Here is a 20,632-nt window from a genome sequence, read left to right as displayed (position 1 = left end):
CTAGAAAATAAACATTTAAGAGTTAAAAGGAACTTAAGGAAAAGTCATATTTGTAGTTAATAAATGAGCCCCCATGCTTACGTAAAATTTAAAATATTTTGTTGTACTTTTAATATGTGCTATTAATACTTTAAAGTGTTTTTCTAAAAAAAAATTACTTCAGTCACCTTCTAATGTCAGTACTTATTATTTTATATTTATTACTGTGTTTTTGTAAGTAACACTGATCTGCCATGTGCCCCATTCTGAACATGGAGTTTAATTTATCTGTTATGTGCACTCCTATGTTCACTGTAGTCCTATTTACAGTAGCCTATTTATGGCATCAACCTAAGTGCCCAAGAAAAGATGAGTGAATTAAGATGTGCCATATATACACAATGGAATACTACTCAGCTATAACGAAGATGAAATGTTGTCATTTGTGACAGCATGGATGGAACTACAAGGGACTATGCTAGGAAAAATAAGTCAATAGGAAAAAAGACAAATACCAGATGATTTCACTCACTAAATGAATATAGAGAAGTAAAAAGGGTCATACAAAACCAAACAAATAACAAGCCCTAGAATTTGACTGTAGAATTGAGGCTTCCAGAGAGAGGGAGAGGGCAGACAACAAAGTATGGAGAGTGCCCAGTGGTCAATGGAGGAGGACAGTGGGTGTCTAGGTGGTAGGAGTGATCTGGTATCTAGTCAGAACTGGTTTTGAACAAGTTTTATCCAGTCAGAGCCAGTTTTATCTGAGCAGGTCCACTTTGAAACTGTGAGATTGGTTTGAATCAGTATTTTCTAGTCATAATGAATTTGTGCCAGTTTTATCCAGTCAGAACTGTTTTTTCTAGCCAGAACCAGTTTGAAAGTTTTTTTTTCCTGGCCAGAATTAATTTGATCTGATTTTTACCTGTTCAGAACCGGTTTGAGCTGGTTTTATTCCCCAGAACTCTTTTGAACTGGTTTCATCCTGCCAGAATTGGTTTGAGCAGGTTGTATGAGACCAGAACTGGTTTGAAGCTATCAGAGATGGTTTCTACTAGTTTTATCTAGTCAGAACCAATTTTAAGTTCTCAGAACCAGTTTTAACACTTTGGCCAATTCTCTGTGTGTGTAAATAAAAATCTATATAAGATAAATTGGTGATTTTTTTTTAATACATAAGAACTATTTGCTGCTCTAAGAGTGTCTTCAAGTTTATATCCATTATAATTTTTTTTAACAGAATGACTTTGAACAAATATTACAGAAGAAACACAGGCATCATTTCTAAATTCTTTAATCGACTCTATTTTAATATACCTATATACTTTCTTAATATTCACTGTCTTTTTTTTTGCTATTTTCCTTTAAAATATTAATTCATGAAAATTGTAAGTAAATTTCATTTAAAATAATACATTTTAAAAATAGCATTATTCATTTATGAATGAATATTTTGCACAAATGTATTCATAATAAAGTTTATGAGCTTACTGTAATAATTATAGTGAAAGCTGATGACATGGACTAAATTCATTGTAAAGAAGAACCATCAAATAAAACCATCATTATACTTCCACATACACTCATAAGAAACTAAGTAAAATTCAGATACTTTAATTTTGCAATCCATTGGCTATGCTAGATAGGTATAGTCACTGATAAGTAACTGAAAGAATTTTTATGTATTTATTTTATCCATGTCATTAACCCACTAAATAATGTATCTCATATACTTAAAAAAAAAATTCTGGTTATAAAACTAGTGCCTCAGGGGGCCATAATCCCCCAAGCATATCTTGGTCTGTATTGCTCCTTCATTGATGCTGTAACTCTTTTTCTCTGTTTTGTCTTTTTATTTTCCAGTTTCTAACTCTATGAATCTTTAACATTTACTTCTATTTTACATTCCTCTTTCTTGTGGCTTAGAAGTGAAATACTTCATAGGACTTGATGCAAAGAACTGAGAAAATATAAATAGACCAAACAACAACTTTCATGTTGAGTGTGAGCTTTTCTTCTAATTTTAGGGCTTTGGGGGAAGGTTAGTTTTCTCAAGCTCTAAAATGTTCATAGCTAAGACTACTTGCACCCAGTGGGAGTTGACCTAAAAACCGGCATCAACTATTCTATAGTCATGAAGATGAACAGGAATTCCCAGCCCTGAAAGTGTACAAAATGTTTGAGATGAAGGGAAAATGCTCTCTATTGGATATTCCATGCTAATCGATTCTATGTCGTGCAGTCTGATTTCTGTGGATTACTTTCTGTAGATATGCATGACATATCTTGAGATAGACATTAACCAATACACTGTGGCTGGTAAATTAATTGATTTACTTGACAACTGTCCTCACAACCATGCCCCATACAAAGTTTGTAAATTACGTGACTATTATGTGTTATAGAAAGCTGGATCAAGGAAAAACATTTTGAGGGCCTCCCTGGTGGCTCAGCGTTTGAGCGCTGGGTTGCGAAGCTGCCCGCAGCCTCCTCAGCGCTGGTTTGATCCCTGGCCACCAGGTGAGGGTCCCACATGGCACGCAGACCTCTCCTGCCACCCGCTGCTCCCCTCAGCAATGTACTTTGGCCTTCTGCCTGTTCTGCTCCCCGTTCTGGCTCTGGTGAATTCTCTCGCCCTTCCGCGCTTCTGACTGTACCCAGTGCTTGTAAAAATAAATAAATAAATCTTTTTTTAAAAAAGAAAAAAACATTTTGAAATGATTAATATCCAATTTACAATTATATATCCTAGTGGAAATTCTGTTATAAAACAAATAGTATTGCTTATTATGTAATGTGAATTCTGATGTTGGGAGCAGCAGCATTTACTTTTGTTAATTTTGTAATGCTTTCCTAAACTTTTTTAGGGAGAGGAGTAGAGGATGAGTTTTACTTTGGCTGAATCAGTTCACTTTTCTGTTGATTTTCAGCCTTGTAATGGGATTGGGAGTTGAGGTTCTAGATTTTAAAATCTTTTTTGTTTGTTTGTTTGTTTGACCATGAGACACAAACACATGTCCATGGAATTATAAATGTAGAGAAACCTGCAACATTGCTTTTCATTCATCTGGTTCCATTTAGAATCAAGACCTGGTAGCATGGCCACTTGTCTGGCCACACTCTTAGTGTAGAGTCTCAATTCTCACTCCTGTTCTACAGTTTCCCAACTGTCCTTCTTTATCTTTCTTTGCTTTCCTTTCTTATTCATGTATTTTTTTCCAATAAATATTTGCTGAGCTCTTGAACTGTTTGAGATTTTGGGGTTAATGGCACTGGATGAAACAAAGAAAATTTCCTCCCTTCCTGAGTTTATATTGTAGTTTGATGCTATTCTTTCAGAGCATAGATTTTATGATTGAAATATGGTAAGAATTTTAATTTCTTCAGCTGAGTAAAATAAAATATATGAGATATGTTGACACCTCCACAATTAAAAATAGCAAGGGTAATTCAATTATATCTAGATTGTCTTTTTTATCTATTGACATTGCACTTATCAGTGAATAATTACATACTGTTCTGCAGATCTGCGTACATATTTTATTAATTCACTTGTATTAAAAAAGTGTAAGGAAAGACTTATTTAAAAAGTGTTCTATTTTATAATAAAAGTCAGATTCACAACATAAAAAATACTTTGGAAAACAAAGTAGAAAGAAGAGAAACAAGAAACATCATTTGAAGTCAATTGCCATATTTATCAAATACATTTCCTTTTAGTCATATACCCCTTATGAACACAATTTATTATCAGTTGACAATAATACCATAATATACTATGTATAAAAACAGAATAAAACATATTTTCTATCAATATTATTTTTCTTTAAGAAAAAGGAAAAAGTAGGCTTGAAATTTCTTTTAGTCTTTGAGATTTCATTTCATTTTTGTGTACTTTACTGTGGCTCTTACCATAGTCATATTATTTTTTGTATATTTAGTCACTTAAAATTATCAGGTATTTTTGCATGTTATTTTTATAAATCAATTTTAATTCAGTATGAGTTCAGTTTTTTTTGTACATTTGTGTTCTTTCCCGTTAATGTTGGACATAAAATTTATAAAATTTTAATTTTTTCTGATTGGAGCTTGTGATTAATAGTGCTACAGTGAATATTACATGTGTTGGATCTAAATCTTTTGATTGATTCCCAGAAGTGAAATCATTGAGTCAAATGCATTGATTATAATTGTAGTTATTAAACATGAAAATTAATAGTTGAAAAGTAATGAGCACTTATAAATGGGTTAGCATTTGTATTATGTGACAATTTGAAGAAGAATCACAGATAAATCAGAAATGTAATCCTCTTTCTGTTTCATCAAGGAAAAGTCCAGTATAGAAAGAGTAACAATGACAAAAGAAGGGAAGAAATAAGAAGTAGATTAAAATAGTCCTTTGAAAGCCCTGTTATTTTCATGGGACAAGAGACTATCATAATATATCATTTGTTGATCTCTTCTGTTTCAAAAACAGAGTTATAAACTTTAGGACAAAGTAGAACCCATTCATATCCCATAATGCAGAGAAGAAAACTTACTGTTTTGATATATTTGCAGTATGTTCACATGTGGGTGTTTCTGGGGGACATAGGGTACATGAAATAAAGTCATACTGTATGTATGATTTGACATCTTGCTTTCATTATTTTATGTTATGTGAACATTTCTCTGTCACTTTGTTTCAATTAATGATATTTAGTGGTTGCATAATATTCCATAATTATTTATATTTATCTTGTTCTGTTTTTTGGACTATTGTAACTGTCTCTCCAGTGAACCTATCTTAGTAAAATTGGTATATCTCATAGTACAATTAGCATAAAAATCTATAATTTAAAATAGTTCAAAGAGAATACCATTTACAGATTTCTGAAATTCATCTCTGCATGGTTTTTCTTACAGTTTTTCTTTCAAAATTCTATAACTAGTCTCACTTAGGTAATTATGATGTTATGTGCTTGAACAATTTATTTGGGTCACTAATTATTTTTCCTTTGGCAAATATATGGCTATCAGACAGCTGAGTCATGTCTTTTGACAAATTATTAACTAAAAGGAATTGGGGGGGTTGTCCAGAATCATATGACATTGCTCAAGATTAGTTAAATATCCATTATGGTTATTCTGTGCTGATCATATGCTCACATAACCACTTCATGTATAAAATGCATATTTTCTTTTTCTACTCTGGAGTGTCTGGGGTTCTCTAAGAAGTTGCAAATTGCCTGTCTAATCAGTAATGCCACTCAGCGCTCCCCCCTTCCTTCCTGCTCTTGTTCTTACTCATCTTTTGTCTCTGGTTTGACTGGTTTGAAAATTTACAGGAAATCTTTCTTCCTTTTCCTTTACTCCTTTCAATTCTGACTTTAATCCTCATGATGAGGCCAGATATTTGCTCATCTTTGAGGTAAGGGTGCAGAAAGAAGATTTGGCAGAGTGCCTCAAAGGTTTTCCCTACTCGGATATATTCTGCATGTTTTCCACTCTGAGAAAGGACAACTTTTCTTTCCCACAGAACAAGGAATGAACAGGGCCTCTGATATAACTACCTCAGCTGAAAGACCTTTAGTTCCTTATAGCTAACTATTCCTTGCTTGGGCAAATATCCCATTATTATTATTATTGTTGTTATCATCATCATCATTGTCATTATTATTAAGGTAAAGTTGATCTAAATCATTGTATTTACTTTAGGAGTTATAGGCTCAAACCTCTGCAAATGTATGTTTCCACAACATGCCATGGACTCCTTGACTTGGAGTGTCAAACAATTGCCTCAGGCTGTCAGTGGATGCTGCTCTGAAATGACTAGGTGACTTGTGTGTGGTTTTAGAATGTTAAGGCAACATACACTATGGAATAAAAAAAATCTCAGCTTCCATGTTTTACTGAGTTCAGTTCTTCAGACTTTTAAATACTAAATGGAGAACTCTCAGGCTGGGCCCCAAAACTCCTTCTAAGATTTGGATCAGTGGTGAGGGAAGGGCATACCTGGGTAATAAGTCATGATAAACTTTAGACTACACAGGCTTACAAAGTTGCTGAATAGTGTTTAATATGTTTTGAATCAGTTCTAGATTTATCAAGACTGTAAAAGTAGGTCATATATTGTATTTTACTGTCTTCTTTCCCAGAAGAAACTGAAGAAGGGATGAAACTAGGAAGACACCTTTGCTCTTTCCAATCAGTCAGGGAAAAGTTAATATGGCAGAAGATAATGAAACTATGTATTAAAGTGAGGACTTTAACTTTTCTGTCGGAGTTCCTTTATTTTTACCACTCCACATTTCCATCAAAAACTCAATTCAAGTTTATGTTGTAGTACTGGATTTATATAAAATTTAACAATTAACATTGTTATATGTAAATACATTGTTATATGTATTTACATTGTTATGTGTATATACATGGAGGGATATATTATATGAAAGTTAACAATTTACATTGTTATATGTGTTTACATTGTTATATGTATATAGGGAGGGTTACACATTCAGGCTCTTAATTTTGCTAGAAGATCGATACCATAATGTGGAGCAGAATTAAAATAGTGGTAAAGTATGAACTGTTGTAGTTACTTGAATACCTATCTTATGCTATTTTCCAGGGAAAGGTGATGTATTTGGAGATATCTTCTGGAAGGAAACAACCCTTGCTCACGCATGTGCCAATGTCCGGGCACTGACATACTGTGACCTCCACATCATCAAACGAGAAGCCTTGCTCAAAGTCCTGGACTTTTACACGGCTTTTGCAAACTCCTTCTCAAGGAATCTCACTCTGACGTGCAATCTAAGGAAACGGGTATGTTGTTTGAATCCACTTCCCCTTTTATTATCTGGAGGGTTGATATGCTCTGCTCTATGAGCTTAGGATGGAAAAGCTACTTGATTTTACAACAGTTCATTCCCATTGATGTGAACCAAACAATTCTCTTTCCTTTTCTTTATATTTCCTTTACTTTGTAAAGGAAAAAAGAACTGCTGAGTACATTGATAAAGATTTACATCATTACATTTAAATGCAAAATGAAAAATGGATTTGAGGAGAAACAAATTGTAGTATAAAATAGAAATAGTACTATAATATAGTTACTTGTTGGGTTTTATAACACGGTCATAAAATTATTATCAGTGCTTCTTATGTGGATTTTTTTACACTGTTAAGGTTAATTAAACTGGTTACCTTATATATATTCTTGACTTTCTTTAAACTCTCCTCATTTAATAATCAATTCTTGAAGCTTATCACTCATTAATTCTGTCAAGGCACACTATCTCAAAAAATTAGTCACACTAATATAGCCTAAAAATAGGTATAGGAATTCTTTATCCTGCAGCTGCAAATTTAATCTCTATTACCATTTTCTTTTTCTTTCGATGAGTGTATCACAAATTTAATTTGCATAAAGAAATCTCCTAGCTCTGACTTACAGGTCTGTGGACATTGGCTAAGGCTCTTTTATTACCAAAAATTAAATAGACATTTGGATAAGAGCACTTAAAGAATTTCATCTAAAATGATTGCCTGTGATGAAGTATTTTGAAAAACAAGCCTTCTCTTCCCCAACTCCTTAAATAGAACCTTCCTTGTGGTTAATGTGGAGGGAAAAAAAGCCAAAAGACAAGCTGACATCTATATTGTAGCAACATAGAAATGGATTTAAGCAAATCAATATAATTTCCTATTCTAGATTCCAAGAGAACAAGATTGCAGGTGTCACATTTATATTAGCTGTGTCAAAACATCTGATCTATATTTGAGTTGCATTTTCAGTTTATATTTTTTTGTTTACAAACAGTTATTAAGCATTTGTCACCTGCAAAGACAAATATAAATTGCTGTAGAGAGCACAAATAAATACAGAGTTCCAGTGCTCAAGGAGCTTCCAGTCAAGTGTGACTCTTATGTGAAGCACAGATATGTGAAACTTGTATTTGTGGAAGTAATTGAAAGTTAAGCTAGTGGTGGAGGTGAAAGAGGGGTGTCAGCTAAGAAGTAAATATGGGACTTTCTTGCTTATTTACTAGGGAGTTCAGAATCCCTTTTATATTAAGCAAAAATATATGTCCTCAGGTGAGTGTTCTACTTTCTGCAACAACAAATTGCTCTCTAAGGCAGACTGTTTGATATTTGAAACTCCTAAATTGTGTTAAGTCTTCTCCATCTTAATTTTGCCAGTTTTGGAAACTCCCAACCTGCTGCAGGATTATGGAAACCCCTGTCATCATCATTAGCTTTAAGACAGGGCTTATTTGTCATTGTCCTTCTCAAAACATGTTGTTTATAAAGTATCTCAGTGGATGTTTGTGGCATTCCTGTGAAATAAACTGGGCTCCTCTCTTCCTTCAAAACACATGAGGATACCCATGTCTGGGAGGATTAAAATCAAATAACCAACTGGTATATTTGCATTGTAAGGTCTCAAACAGGAACAATTAAGACAACTTACCAGTAGAAAATAAGATTTGGGTTCTTCAAAATAAGTTCCTCATAAAGCTCAATCATCTTTTTCTTACACATTTGAGCATGTGCAACACACACAAACACACACACTTAGGGAAAAATGCATGTGCTCTAGTTATGAAAGCTGAGTACACATACCAGTGTGGCTTGCTTTGACAGGAAGAGAAACTATAGACAGAAAATTCATGTGTTTTTTCACTGGGATCGGCACTGGTGTGCCTGCTCTGTTGGTGCCACTGTGCCATTTCCATTAAATGACTTCCCCTTTCAGTCTCTTCTCAGTTATAGTTTCTATTGTTATAGTTATAGTTTTTTACCCCGCAGAGAATTGTAAATTTATATGTGAAATCACATTAATTGGCTAATTGATTTGTTTTTTAAATACTATAGTCAAATAAAATAAGCCTGCTTATTATTAGTTCAACAGTTTTGTCAACTGAATGGGGTTATTTAATGAACCATGCTCTCATGCTACTAGAAGCCTGAAATTTTTACTTGGGACCTGTTCACCTGAATGAGAAAAATAATGTATCTTTATTTTCTTTAATTTCTACATGGCATTTAGCTTTTCCTTCAATTATGAAGGTTGGTAACAAACTATACTATTATTTTAAGTACCAAAGTAGTTGTTGATTTTTCATATTTATTGAAGATATCCTGAAATGTCATCTTTACTCATATCTACTTAATAATTATGGTCATTATTCAATCTGCTGCTAGATAATGATGTGATTACATTAATAAAGAAGCACATAGATTACTATCTTTTAATTAATTTTAATATTTTGATAACTGTATTTCAGTATAATATACTGTCCTTGCAGTACTATGCATTTTATATTGTGAATTTAAATCAATTCTTCTGAGATGATTAGTTACTATTTTGTGAATTTAAAACAGCTCTTCCACACGTTTTTCTAGATTACAGCTGAAGGTCTGTTGGCTGGGGGGGGTGCATCAGCAGCAGTGTGCAGTATCATTTTTCATAATTTCTAGGCAATGCATAATTATTCTAGCAAAGTATTCTTGCACTCATACAGTGATTTAAGAAAGAATTCCTGTTTATACTTAGAAAAACAACACCCAAGAATGACCAATACAAATTGAAGTTTGGAGGAATAGTGCATTGAGGTACTTGTAGCTCCGCTCACAACCCCAACTCTGAGTCTTTACCACCAATGACATTGTCCTTGAGTAGAGAGCAATTGAACTCAGCAACTATATGGAAAAGAATACCACTGATCTTATACCTTAATGTTCCAATAGTAAGAAATAGTGGCTTAGGACCTGTCTTGCCTTAGCACAGGGTCAGAAATCAGCAACTGTTTTTATTTCTTCCAGAAAGTCTTCTTAATCATAGTGAATCCAGCAGCACAAAGTGTCTTTATTTCTGTGAGCAATGAAGCAACTCTATAGCAATTACCTTTCATGGTTGGAAAACATACTAAGATTGGATATCAACCAGGCCTAGAGTACCTGCTTGGTCTGCACAGCCTGCACACTGCATGCATTTCAGAATTCAGTGCTAGCATCTTTGAAGGAATGGCCTAGAATGTGAGGAGAGGATACGTCCCCCTCACCTGGTATATCAATTACACAAACTATGGTAGCACATTTATTCCATAAAACTGCATTTCTTTTTATTCCATGAAAAAGATATCCCTAAAACATTGTCCACAGTTGGAACAAAAGATAACATGGTCTCATAAAACTCAGAAGTATTCCATGGTATCGATGCTTCTCTTTTAGCACTGATTGTGGTACTTTGGTATCCTACTTACATTTTTGATTTTACAGCCCAACAATGGACTCTATAAAATAGGTATGTTCTGTAACTCTTTGTTTCCAGTGATCAGAGAAGTGTCTGCTATGTAATTGCATAATGAATCAGTGAGTGAATGAAACTTGAATCATACCTGCTGCCCAGCACAGTGGTTATCCAGAAGAATAGATGATATCCTTGAAAACTTTGGCAAAGAGCCTTATGAAATAGGGTTATGAAAATGACCATTACTAATTAGTGTTAAATCGCAATTAAAATTCACTTCCAGCTGCAGTTTCTAACCATTTCTGCCTGCAGATTCTGTACAATGCAGCAGCTTCTCTATTGCTTTCGGAGTAGGACAGCAATTTTGACATCACTGCTGAGTGAATTAAGATCACCTGATGCCAGGGGCTGTGATGACCAGAATAGTATCTTAGTCTCAGTCTAAAGGACTTTGAAGAGCAGGCTTTTTTCCTACAGTCTCTTTTTAAAAATCTACACACAGTGCTTGAATGTGATCAGAGTGTAGTTTTAACACATTACTCTATCCTATCATCAGCGTTACAAACCCAGTATGAACAACTGACATCGCAAACAACTGCTTACTTGTTAAAGTTTCTAAAACTTTCACCTCCTAATTGATTAAGCTTGCTACCTTGTAGTTTATACACCACAAGCATCATCTCGTTTGTGCTTGAAATCAACACTATGAGGAAGTGAGCTAAGCTCATGATCGCACAAAATGGTAGCTGCTCAGAGGCTCCAACTTCAGTCCCCAACTTCGTGCTGGATCTCATTCCACTGATAGTGTAGAAAGAGGGAGACTTTCAGCAATTCCACATATTTTTCATGTGCATTTAGATGAAGCAGAGACCTCATTATGTGGTCTTTTGAGCCCTTAAGCTGCTGCTATTTAGAGCTCTCTGTTGGTCCTCTTCCAGACAGAATAGAAACTTTTCCACATTTAGTTACCAGGACACAGGTTCACATATCCCTTGCTCTTCAATAATGCCACCAAAGCAGTTATTTAAGGACAGGGTTTCCTAAGTTTCAAAATAGAGACTGGATTCAATAATTTACCAACATCCTTGACAATAGATTATACTCTGTTTGACGGCTTCTCTTTTCTAAACCAGTTTACTTGTATTGCAAAAAAAAAAATGTATTTTAGTAGTAAGCAAGAAGGAAAAACCTTTAATAGAGTATTTAAAGAATATAATATAGAAAGGTTGACATTTAATCAATTATTTTATTAGGACTCCTCCAACCCATTTGTGAAAAACACTTGTTTTTATTTTTGGATTGAATCTTGCCTTATAATGGTATCTTTCTAGGGACATCATAATTAAATGCCAGACCACCCAATATGTCTACTACTTCTTAATCCTCAACAATTAATATTTGATGAGATGCCACTGGTGCAATATCACACCATCTTCATTTAAAGGAGAATGCTTTTTTTGAATTGAACATCAAGGCTTTCTATTAATGTTAAGTCTGAAATGAATGTATTATTTTCTTCCCTATCGCTTGTTGGCTTTGATTTGAATTTGGAATCCATGTAGTTTTTCCTGTCCTAAATTCTTATGTCTCTTTTTCCTTCTCTGTTGTGGAAAAGAAGTCAAAGGATAGTCTCTGTGGTTAAACATATAACATATGCTATATAGCATATATCATGCAATATGTGTCTACAATGTGTACAATGTAATATATAATACACAATAAATAACAGTACATTTATATGCTATTTACGTAATGTTAAGTTTGGATATGTCCATAGACTTGTATTTTCACATATTTTAAGGTAGAGTTCTTTCAGAGGAGTCCTTCCTTCCCAATCCCCAAGACAACATTTAAATTTGATCACATGTTGTTTGTTATTCATGTTTTATACTGAATTGGCTGACTCAGCTTTTTCTGTCTGCTGAGATTTCTGAGAAAGTATAGAGACCAACAACTTGTGTTCAAAAGGCTTCCTTCCATGCTGATTCTGAGGAGTAGTAGCTTTGTGACATTTTACAACAGGATGTGTTTTGAGAAACACTTGGTTATTCAAAGGAGGGATTCTATAATGTTTGCAGTAAATCCACACTATTGCTAAAAAATTAAAGTATTATAATAAAACATATCAGTTTATACAGAATTGCTTAGAAAGTGCTTTAAAGCATTATGTGTACATTTTGCAAATGAAAAAATTGAGAACTGCTCTGGGGGAGTTTGAGTTCTTAGTAGGTGACTCTTATGACCAAAGTAGCATCTACCTTCCATTTTTTTCCCCAGGTGGGAAGTACATCGCATAGAGTTGGACATTCCACTCGAGTGATCTTTTTCCAAAGGAACCTATCAAGTCATTTACTAAATAGTGAGAGACACTCAGATAACCCCAGGGGACTACAGTAATCTCTTGAAGAAAATCATCCATTTTCTGCATCTTCTTTCTGAATTAGAGTAAACTTGATCTACACAATGCTGTTAGAAGTTGGCATTTGATTTCACTGGGATTTTGCCTGCAGTTTAATCCTTTAGAAAGTGATGTCATCTATGGAAATTCAGCAGAGGCACTATCCCTTCCAGACCCACAGTCTGGAAATGGCAGAGTAAAAACTTTAACTGCTAGTTCTGCCGGGGCTGGAATGAGGGGCGTAGCCACTGTAGAGTGTGCTAATACACAGGGGAGGTCTGAACATGAGCACCTAGGTCTGGCCTACTGGAGTTATGACTGCATAAAATGGGCTGACTGTCTGCTTGTTCGTAGTAATATTCCCACACCTAAAAGTGGCTTCTTACTGAAATCGTACACTAGGAGGCTTTCTTTGTAAGCTCTTTGGAGTAGGATTGAGGGTAAGGGCCTGCCAGGGCCACATCGCCTTCATTCTAACGCTGTTGATTTCTCCAAAGGATTCTTGAAAAAGGTCTTAATATGGATATTTGCTCTGGTGAGAATTTATAAACGTAGATTTGGATTTGACAGTTTTTCTAAGCTGAAATATCTGTTGTTGGTTTCCTAGATCATTCTACTTGGCAAATTTCTTTAGATGAGTGATTTTAATTTCGAATTTCAAACAGTGTTGGGGGTGGTGGTGGCAGAGAGCACATTAAAATTTAAATATCAATCAGGATGAGCCTGTCAACAGAAGACTTGTAGCAAATGTTTACTATGCCAAACAGAACATCCAAGATTTGAATTTCCAGCTTTTGAGCAAACTTTATAAATAAAACATGTCAATGTATTTCTGAAGCCCTGGCACCTCTTTATTGTCCATGGTCAAATATCCATCACCCAGAAGTAAATTCATATTTGATGCTATAGAATTATCCACATTTTCTCATTTGTCCAGATTATCTTCAGAAAAGCCTGCCTGACTTAGAAAAATGCTACTGTTGTCTAAATTGCAGGTAGTGTGGAATACCCAGCTATGTTCTGGTTTGTAAAAAAATACAGCTAATTAATTTTGATTAAAGAAGATCAGAGATGCATTCCCTGTAGCACTAAAATGAAGCCAAACTAATCTGAATGACCAGAGCTATAACAAAGGAAAAGTATGGCCATTCATACAGAGCAGTAAAAGTGGTTGGTTATTTGAGAACAAGAGCAAAGATATTCCTTTATTGAGAAGGAAAAAGACTTTTGTTCTCAAAACTTAAAATTCGAGTTGGCGACTGGTTAACAGTAAAATTGCCAGGAAAATATTCCGTGGAAAAAGATATGTGTCAATTGAATTGCTATTTTCGGAAAGAAACCAGCCCTGTAACTTCTGCTTCCCCCTCAGGGATCAGCTTTGACCCCACCTTTTCCATTTGCCTCCCATGTGCTTTAGTTCCACATGCTGTCCCTTCTTCTGTACAACTGTGCCATTTGTTTGGTATTTACTCTATCTTGCTTTGTAGGGTAATATATATATATAATGAATCAATGCTATTGCATCATATGCTGGAAAAGAGGAAAAAGAGGTTTCAGATTTTTTTTTTTTAATTCTGAAAATTACTGGGATCATTTTCAATATGACTATCACAAATTTGCAAAAAACACATTTTTGAAGAAGTAGAAAATTCTTTGCATTACTGAAGATAAAAATTTAGACTTGGTCATTGAATTGCTATGAGCTAATACATTTTAGTTGGTTCAAATTTATTCAGGGGAAATAGTAATATCTGGAATTCTCCAGGAGGAACCTGAATTCTTTCTTTGTTAACATTAGGTATTCCATTCAGAATGAATCCTTGATGGTTGTGTTGGTGAAGAAGAAAAGGGGGAAGGGGCCTACATGCATTGCTCCTTAGAAAACTACAGGTAGAAGTGGACCATAGCTTCCTCTTAATTCAGAAATAAATGCTATCCTATTTAAACCCTGTCAAAGAGCGTCTATACTCTTACCTAGGGAGTGTTCCCTGGCATCACTTTGTAAGAACTAGATCCACAGCTTTGGATTCATCTGTACACCTTGGACACATGAGTCATGTTCATTTATAGTCAATAAGTGCACAGGGAATGCCTCCTAAGTGCCAGGCACTTTTCTAAATGCAGAACACCTAGAAGTGAATAAGGCAGTTATGTTCCCTAGCCTCAGGAGATTTAGGATCTCATGCCTACCTCATAGAGTTATGAATATTCCTAATGCCACATACTTCAGAACTGTTCAATATTATGAGCTGGTCTTACTGCAATAAAAGAAAAAAAGCTATTCCAGGTGAGGGTTTGGTGAAAGTTTGCAGGGATGATGGCAGTGATAATGATGAGAATGGTAACAAAAATGTGTTTCATAAGTGACACTACCAGATAGATACCCAGAACCCTTTCCTAAAATTTTAATGGGAAGAGAAAATCAGACTATAGTCTCAGTATTACTGAGGTCTGTCAGTCTCTGGTGACAAGAGAAATGTTAACAAGGAACCCAGTTCTGATGTTTTTAGAAGGTGGAATTCTCCTCTATGTAGTGGCAATGATTTCCATGAGCAGTGGAATATGCTGAGAAGTGCAGAACCAAAGACTTCTACACTTGTCCAGGAAATGCTGACTCTCTTCTGTTAAAAGCAATATCTACCTTCACTTCTTTCTAAACTCTCCATATTCAGCATAACCTCTATTAGGGGTAACCTCTCAACTGTGATCTCTAAAGTTTGATGAAATGATTTGGCTGATGATACATATTAAAATAACTGGCAGAGGTTGTGATGTCAAGTCCAATTCTTGGCACTTCAAGCCATGGATGGTATCTTTCCAAGGTAGGTTAATGAACAAATTCGCATGCTCTGTTTTTCTATGATTGCTAAGACTAGCATTAGCCAATTTATTTTTTTTTTCCTCTATTTAAACCTACTCAAGCAAAGTCTGGTTCTGGTTTCAGATAGTGAAGTAAGGGGATCCTAAATCCAATTCTTCCCACAAACACACACACCAAATCTACAGCTTCATATGGAACAACTTCCTCTGGGAAAAACAAGACAAAGAAAAAAAAAAAACCTAACTTGCTGGATGCCTATTTTTTTTTGTTTGTTTGTTTGTTTTGTTTGTTTTAATTTTATTTTACATATTTTTAGATCATTTTTCATTTTTGCACAATGTATGCATTTTTATCTTGGTTATATTCCCCATACAATTCCTACCCACCCCTTATTTTGACCCTACTCCTTCTTCCCCATCATTACCCACCCCCAGCCTGCAGGAACACATCCTTGCACAGTTTAATTTGACCTAAAACTTGCACTTTAACTGTAAGTCCTAAACTCATCCTGAGTTATACCTGTCAAGTTTGACTGTTTGAGCGCTCTGCTGTCTCTGAAATGCTGTTCTTTTACCCATGCCCCTGTGGCTATAGGACAGAGTTATTATGTAAATGTTTTCCTCTTAATAGGACACACTCAGGGAAAGCAAGGAGAAAATGGAAAAGAGCTTTTCCAATCTGTGCTTAGTATTAACCCAGGAGTTTGGTAAACCAAGTGTTAAGTTCCCTTTTTTATTTATAAATTCAAGCTAACGCTGAATTGCTTTTTTAGAAGCAAGAACAATGGCACTTTGCCCTCACAGATTTTTTAATTTCACCTACCCTTAACACTATGGAAACTTTGATGACTTTATTAAAAAATACTCTTTGCTTATGAAAGAATAGTGATAGAGGCCACTGGTTTGGGAAGAAAGGAATATTGCCTCAACAAGCTCATTCCAGTAGTCAAATTTGTCAAAGGAAAGGTGAACTAGTATCTTTCCTTTTTATAATATTTTCTGCAAGAAAAAGTTGCTCATTTTATTCATATTTGACATTTCATAGTAAAGGTAAAATTCATTTTTAATGAAGACTATTCCACAGTTTATAATTAAAAGAAATGTAGGAAAGAGAACAGTCATTTAGAAAGAGCAAATCATGAATTAGAGAAGGTTTCCAGTCAAAAATAAAGCTCAGTGAAGTTTTCTCAAAATCGGTGATCAGCCAAGCAGTAAAAATGACCTTGACCCTATATTCTGGATGCCACTTATGTGCTCTGGGCATGAGATCCTTTTGCATCAAAGCTTTGGTAAACTTAGAGAAGTAGCTCATTTAGCTTATTGCTTGAATATTTTATTACATTTCTTATTTTTGGTCCATTGTTCTCATTACATTGTAAACTATTGACATCACACTATATGAATAATATAATCATAGCACCTGGAGTAGTTCTTTGTACTATAATGTTAAAAAAATGTTTGGCAAGTGAACGAATCAATATTTGAGTGCCTCATATTTGCAAGAAGACTGAATATAATTATTGCATGGATTTATATCCCTTAACACAAATAATATCCCTAAGAAAAGATCAAAGTGACTAGAATTATTTAATTTGTTAAAGAGAACCTAAAGCTATAAAAATCTACAGTAAATCCAGTGGTAGGAAAACTAATGTTAATTTTCCCTTTGATGAGTTCATTCACCTCCTGATTCCCCACTTGTCACTGCTAGGACTTTCAGTCTTGACTACATCTCCTCTCCCTATATTTTATTCTTCGTTCAGTTTTTTGGTGCTTAAAAGTACCCTGTCTTCTGTTGACCCTAACATGGATCTTTTGGTGTGTTATAGAGGCTTTCAGGGTCCAAGAAAATAATCCCTAGTTCCACCCCTTATTTGGGATCCATCAAGAGATTAAAATATGATTTTATTGATAAAGCTGATTGGAGGATATGGGTATAAGGCTTTATTGAGTGGATTTTTTTGAGCTTTATGTCTGAGTCAGATTTACTACCAGACACTGGTCTGGTGGGTTAACAGCAGCTCTCCCCTAAAAGGGCAGATAAAATCATCCCTTAGCAGATAGGTCCAAATACTACTTCTCTGCAGGAAGGACAGCTTCTAAGGGGTACAGGAGTATCTAGGTACAGTTTTTAACTTCCAGCTTCATCAACTAGAGAGGTCACTCCTTTCCTGGGGGTAAGGAAGTGAAAAATGGAAGAAAATGATGGAATATTCATCCCAAGGAACGCTTACCATTTGAATGAATAGTAAGGGGAAAGTAAGGATTCTCTCCTAATGAGTCAATGGAATCACAGTATTTAGGAATTATTTATAACATACAGGTCACATGCATGTGTACAAAATATATAATGTCTGAAACATGCTACATTTACAATGTTCAACATTTTAAACAAATTTATAAATATAATACATATATGTTTATAGCACATATATTTACATTTCAGAAGATGAGTCAGCAGAATTCCAGACCAAGGGATTGTGCTCAGAAGGATTGCAGGCAACCTGGAGGAGATGCCATAGGGTCGTGAATGCTTTGCGGGACCTCTTAGATCTGACTAATGGGAAAACTGAGGATCACAGACTAAGTAGATCAGAATCACCTGGAAGCTTTTTCAATTTGCAGATTCCTAGGTCCTACTTCAGAAATGCTGAACTGTAGTTACCAGGTGGTAGGGCATAAGAACTCCAGGTGATTCTCATGGACATTGTTGGAAAGCCCTCCCTAAAACAGCAACAGTTTGACTGAAGGTAGTGCAGAGAATTGTCTCCGGCTATTAAGATTCCCTATCCCCTACCAAAAAGAGATAGAGAAAACAGCTTAGCTACATGGTGATTTATTTAGCTTACAAGTGAAGACTAAATGACAAGGGAAATTACTGTTCTTTTTGGAACTTGGGAATAATTCTAAGTGTACAGCATTTCCTACTCAGAAATTCCTGGCACTTACCTGCATGCCAGGGCATATAGTCCATGTGGGAAGCAGGGAACCTACTATTATCCAGTCAGTCTGGCATTTATGTGCCTCCATAATAAATACCCTAGCCTCTCACCAACTCTCAACCCACCCCTATAACCCCACTCAGCCTTTACCAAACTTCCTCTTCTAAGGATTGTTTAAATAAAAATTAATAAAATATATGTGATTAGTTCTCTGAAAGTTTTAAACCATATAATGTATAGGTAGTAAATTTATTTAGAGATTTGATAAACTTAGTACTTTTGAGCCTTTCCATACAATTTTAGAATTTCTGATATTGTTAGAAAGCTCGACTCAACTTCGATGTTAGGTTAAAGTTGCCTTTTTCTAGGATGTTGAGCTGAGGAAATCATGTTCCTTAGTGGTGTGGCTCCTCTCGCTGGCGCAACACCTGAAAGGGGAGCAAAGAGGTTTGGGGCCAGGATCAAATGACTCAGACTTTCCACCTCATGAGCTTATGATCCATATGGACGAGTTCAGCCACTGCACTAATTTGCTACACACGATTACTTTTGTGTCTGGAGATTTAACCTTGCTGGCAGCTTGTGTAATGTCAGGTCCCACAGGGAAGCAAATGGTAAAGAAATCTCTGGGCCTCCCTGGTGGGGCAAGAGGTTAAGCACAGCCCTGTGAAGCAGTCTGTAGTTTCTGCAGCACAAGTTCAATCCCCAGCCTGCCAGGGAGCTACCCACATGGTGCAGCCTACCTCTCCTGTCTCACCTGCTGCTCCCCTCAGCAGTGTATTTCAGTCAGTTTGCCTGTTCTGTTCCCCACTCTGTCTCTGGTGAATCCTCTCACCCACCACACCTCTGGCCTGTACCCCAGCTCTTGTATGCCTAAATAAATAAATCTTAAAAAAAAAAAACAAAACTCTCTTTGCTCAAGATCAGGTCAAAGCAAAATGTAGACACAAAGTTTCAATTGAAGAAGTGTGCTGATGTTTCCTCAGAAGGATGGCCTTTTATATTCTCCTTGGATACTTGTCCCAATTTGTTGCTTTCTCCCTTTTTTATACCTTCTTCCCACAATTATTTGGATTAGAGGAAATTCTAAAAGCTATGTTGTCTTATTTCATTTTTAACCAAAGACTCTGATTCTCTAGTCCTTGATAATAGACATGTAGTGCAGAAAACCTCTGCTGTCTTAGTTATTTCAAATTACAGGTTTATCCAGAGGCTTCTGAATGATTGGTTTGGTGAGGTGGCAGGCAGATCATGGTTTCTGACCATGGTGTGTAGTTTGGTGATATATGCAAAGGGACTGAGTTTTCATTTAGGTTTTCTGCTTGTTACTTTGAAATATATAAACTCATGTGGTTATACTTCTTCTCCCAAAGATATGGTTGAGATATGAAAGCTCTTTTTTCTCATTGCTTAATTTCCCAGATCATGATAAGTTCTCATTTTTTTTATTTGATTTGATGTCACGACATCTTTTGGGCAGTATTCTGTAACTTTGTGATAAGAAAAAAGCATATTGATCAGGAATTAGAAAATCTATATTTTAACCATGGTAATATTTCTTACTTAATTCTTTACCTTGGAGGACTAACTTAGACTCCTGTGTCTCACTTTGATCATCCTTAAAGTTGGGTTAATTATAACATCTGATACTTTCATAGCTCTTCCACTTAAGAAATCTGTTCAAAATGCTCTATCTTACATGTTTTTCAAAGGACATATTATTTTCTCTACTTTATAAGAAAAAAAAAAAAACCCAGAGCCAAAAAAAAGGGAAGTAATTTGCCAAGATCCTTCATTATGAAAGGGCAAAGTCATTCCTGGAAACAAACCCCAAGTCTTCTGAACATACACTAATTTCCCCCTGATATGAATATGTCTGACAGAGTTCAAGGAATTATTGAGAGAAGTAAGTGAGTTAGTAGCAAAAGGATTTTTTAAAAAATCAATAGTTACACAAGAGCAAGTTAATTTTTTTTTTTTTTTTTAAGATTTATTTTTTATTTATTTATACAAGCATTGGGTACAGTCAGAAGCGCGGGAGGGTGAGAGAATTCACCAGAGCCAGAGCGGGGAGCAGAGCAGGCAGAAGGACCGAAGTACACTGCTGAGGGGAGCAGCGGGCGGCAGGAGAGGTCTGCGCGCCATGTGGGACCCTCCTCCCGTGGCCGGGGGATCGAACCAGCAGCCGGGGATCGAACCAGCGCCGCAGAGGCTGCGGGCAGCCCCGCAACCCAGCACTCAACCGCTGCGCCACCG

At 35.6% G+C, this 20,632-nt stretch overlaps 1 protein-coding gene across 1 annotated transcript in view; it reads left to right on the top strand.

Annotated features, from left to right (window-relative positions):
• The window catches only part of KCNH5 (potassium voltage-gated channel subfamily H member 5), a 234,971-nt gene that overhangs the window by 191,895 nt on the left and 22,444 nt on the right, over positions 1–20,632 (top strand). Inside the window, exon 10 of the mRNA XM_037501979.1 lies at positions 6,590–6,786. Coding sequence (XP_037357876.1) covers positions 6,590–6,786 — 197 coding nt within the window. The remainder of the gene's footprint in view (positions 1–6,589; positions 6,787–20,632) is intronic.

This window comes from Talpa occidentalis, unplaced genomic scaffold (genome assembly GCF_014898055.3).
Source record: "Talpa occidentalis isolate TD23 unplaced genomic scaffold, MPIMG_talOcc4v2.1 talOcc4.11, whole genome shotgun sequence".
In the NCBI taxonomy this organism is placed as follows: domain Eukaryota; kingdom Metazoa; phylum Chordata; class Mammalia; order Eulipotyphla; family Talpidae; genus Talpa; species Talpa occidentalis.
This window is presented reverse-complemented; position numbering and strand designations above follow the sequence as displayed.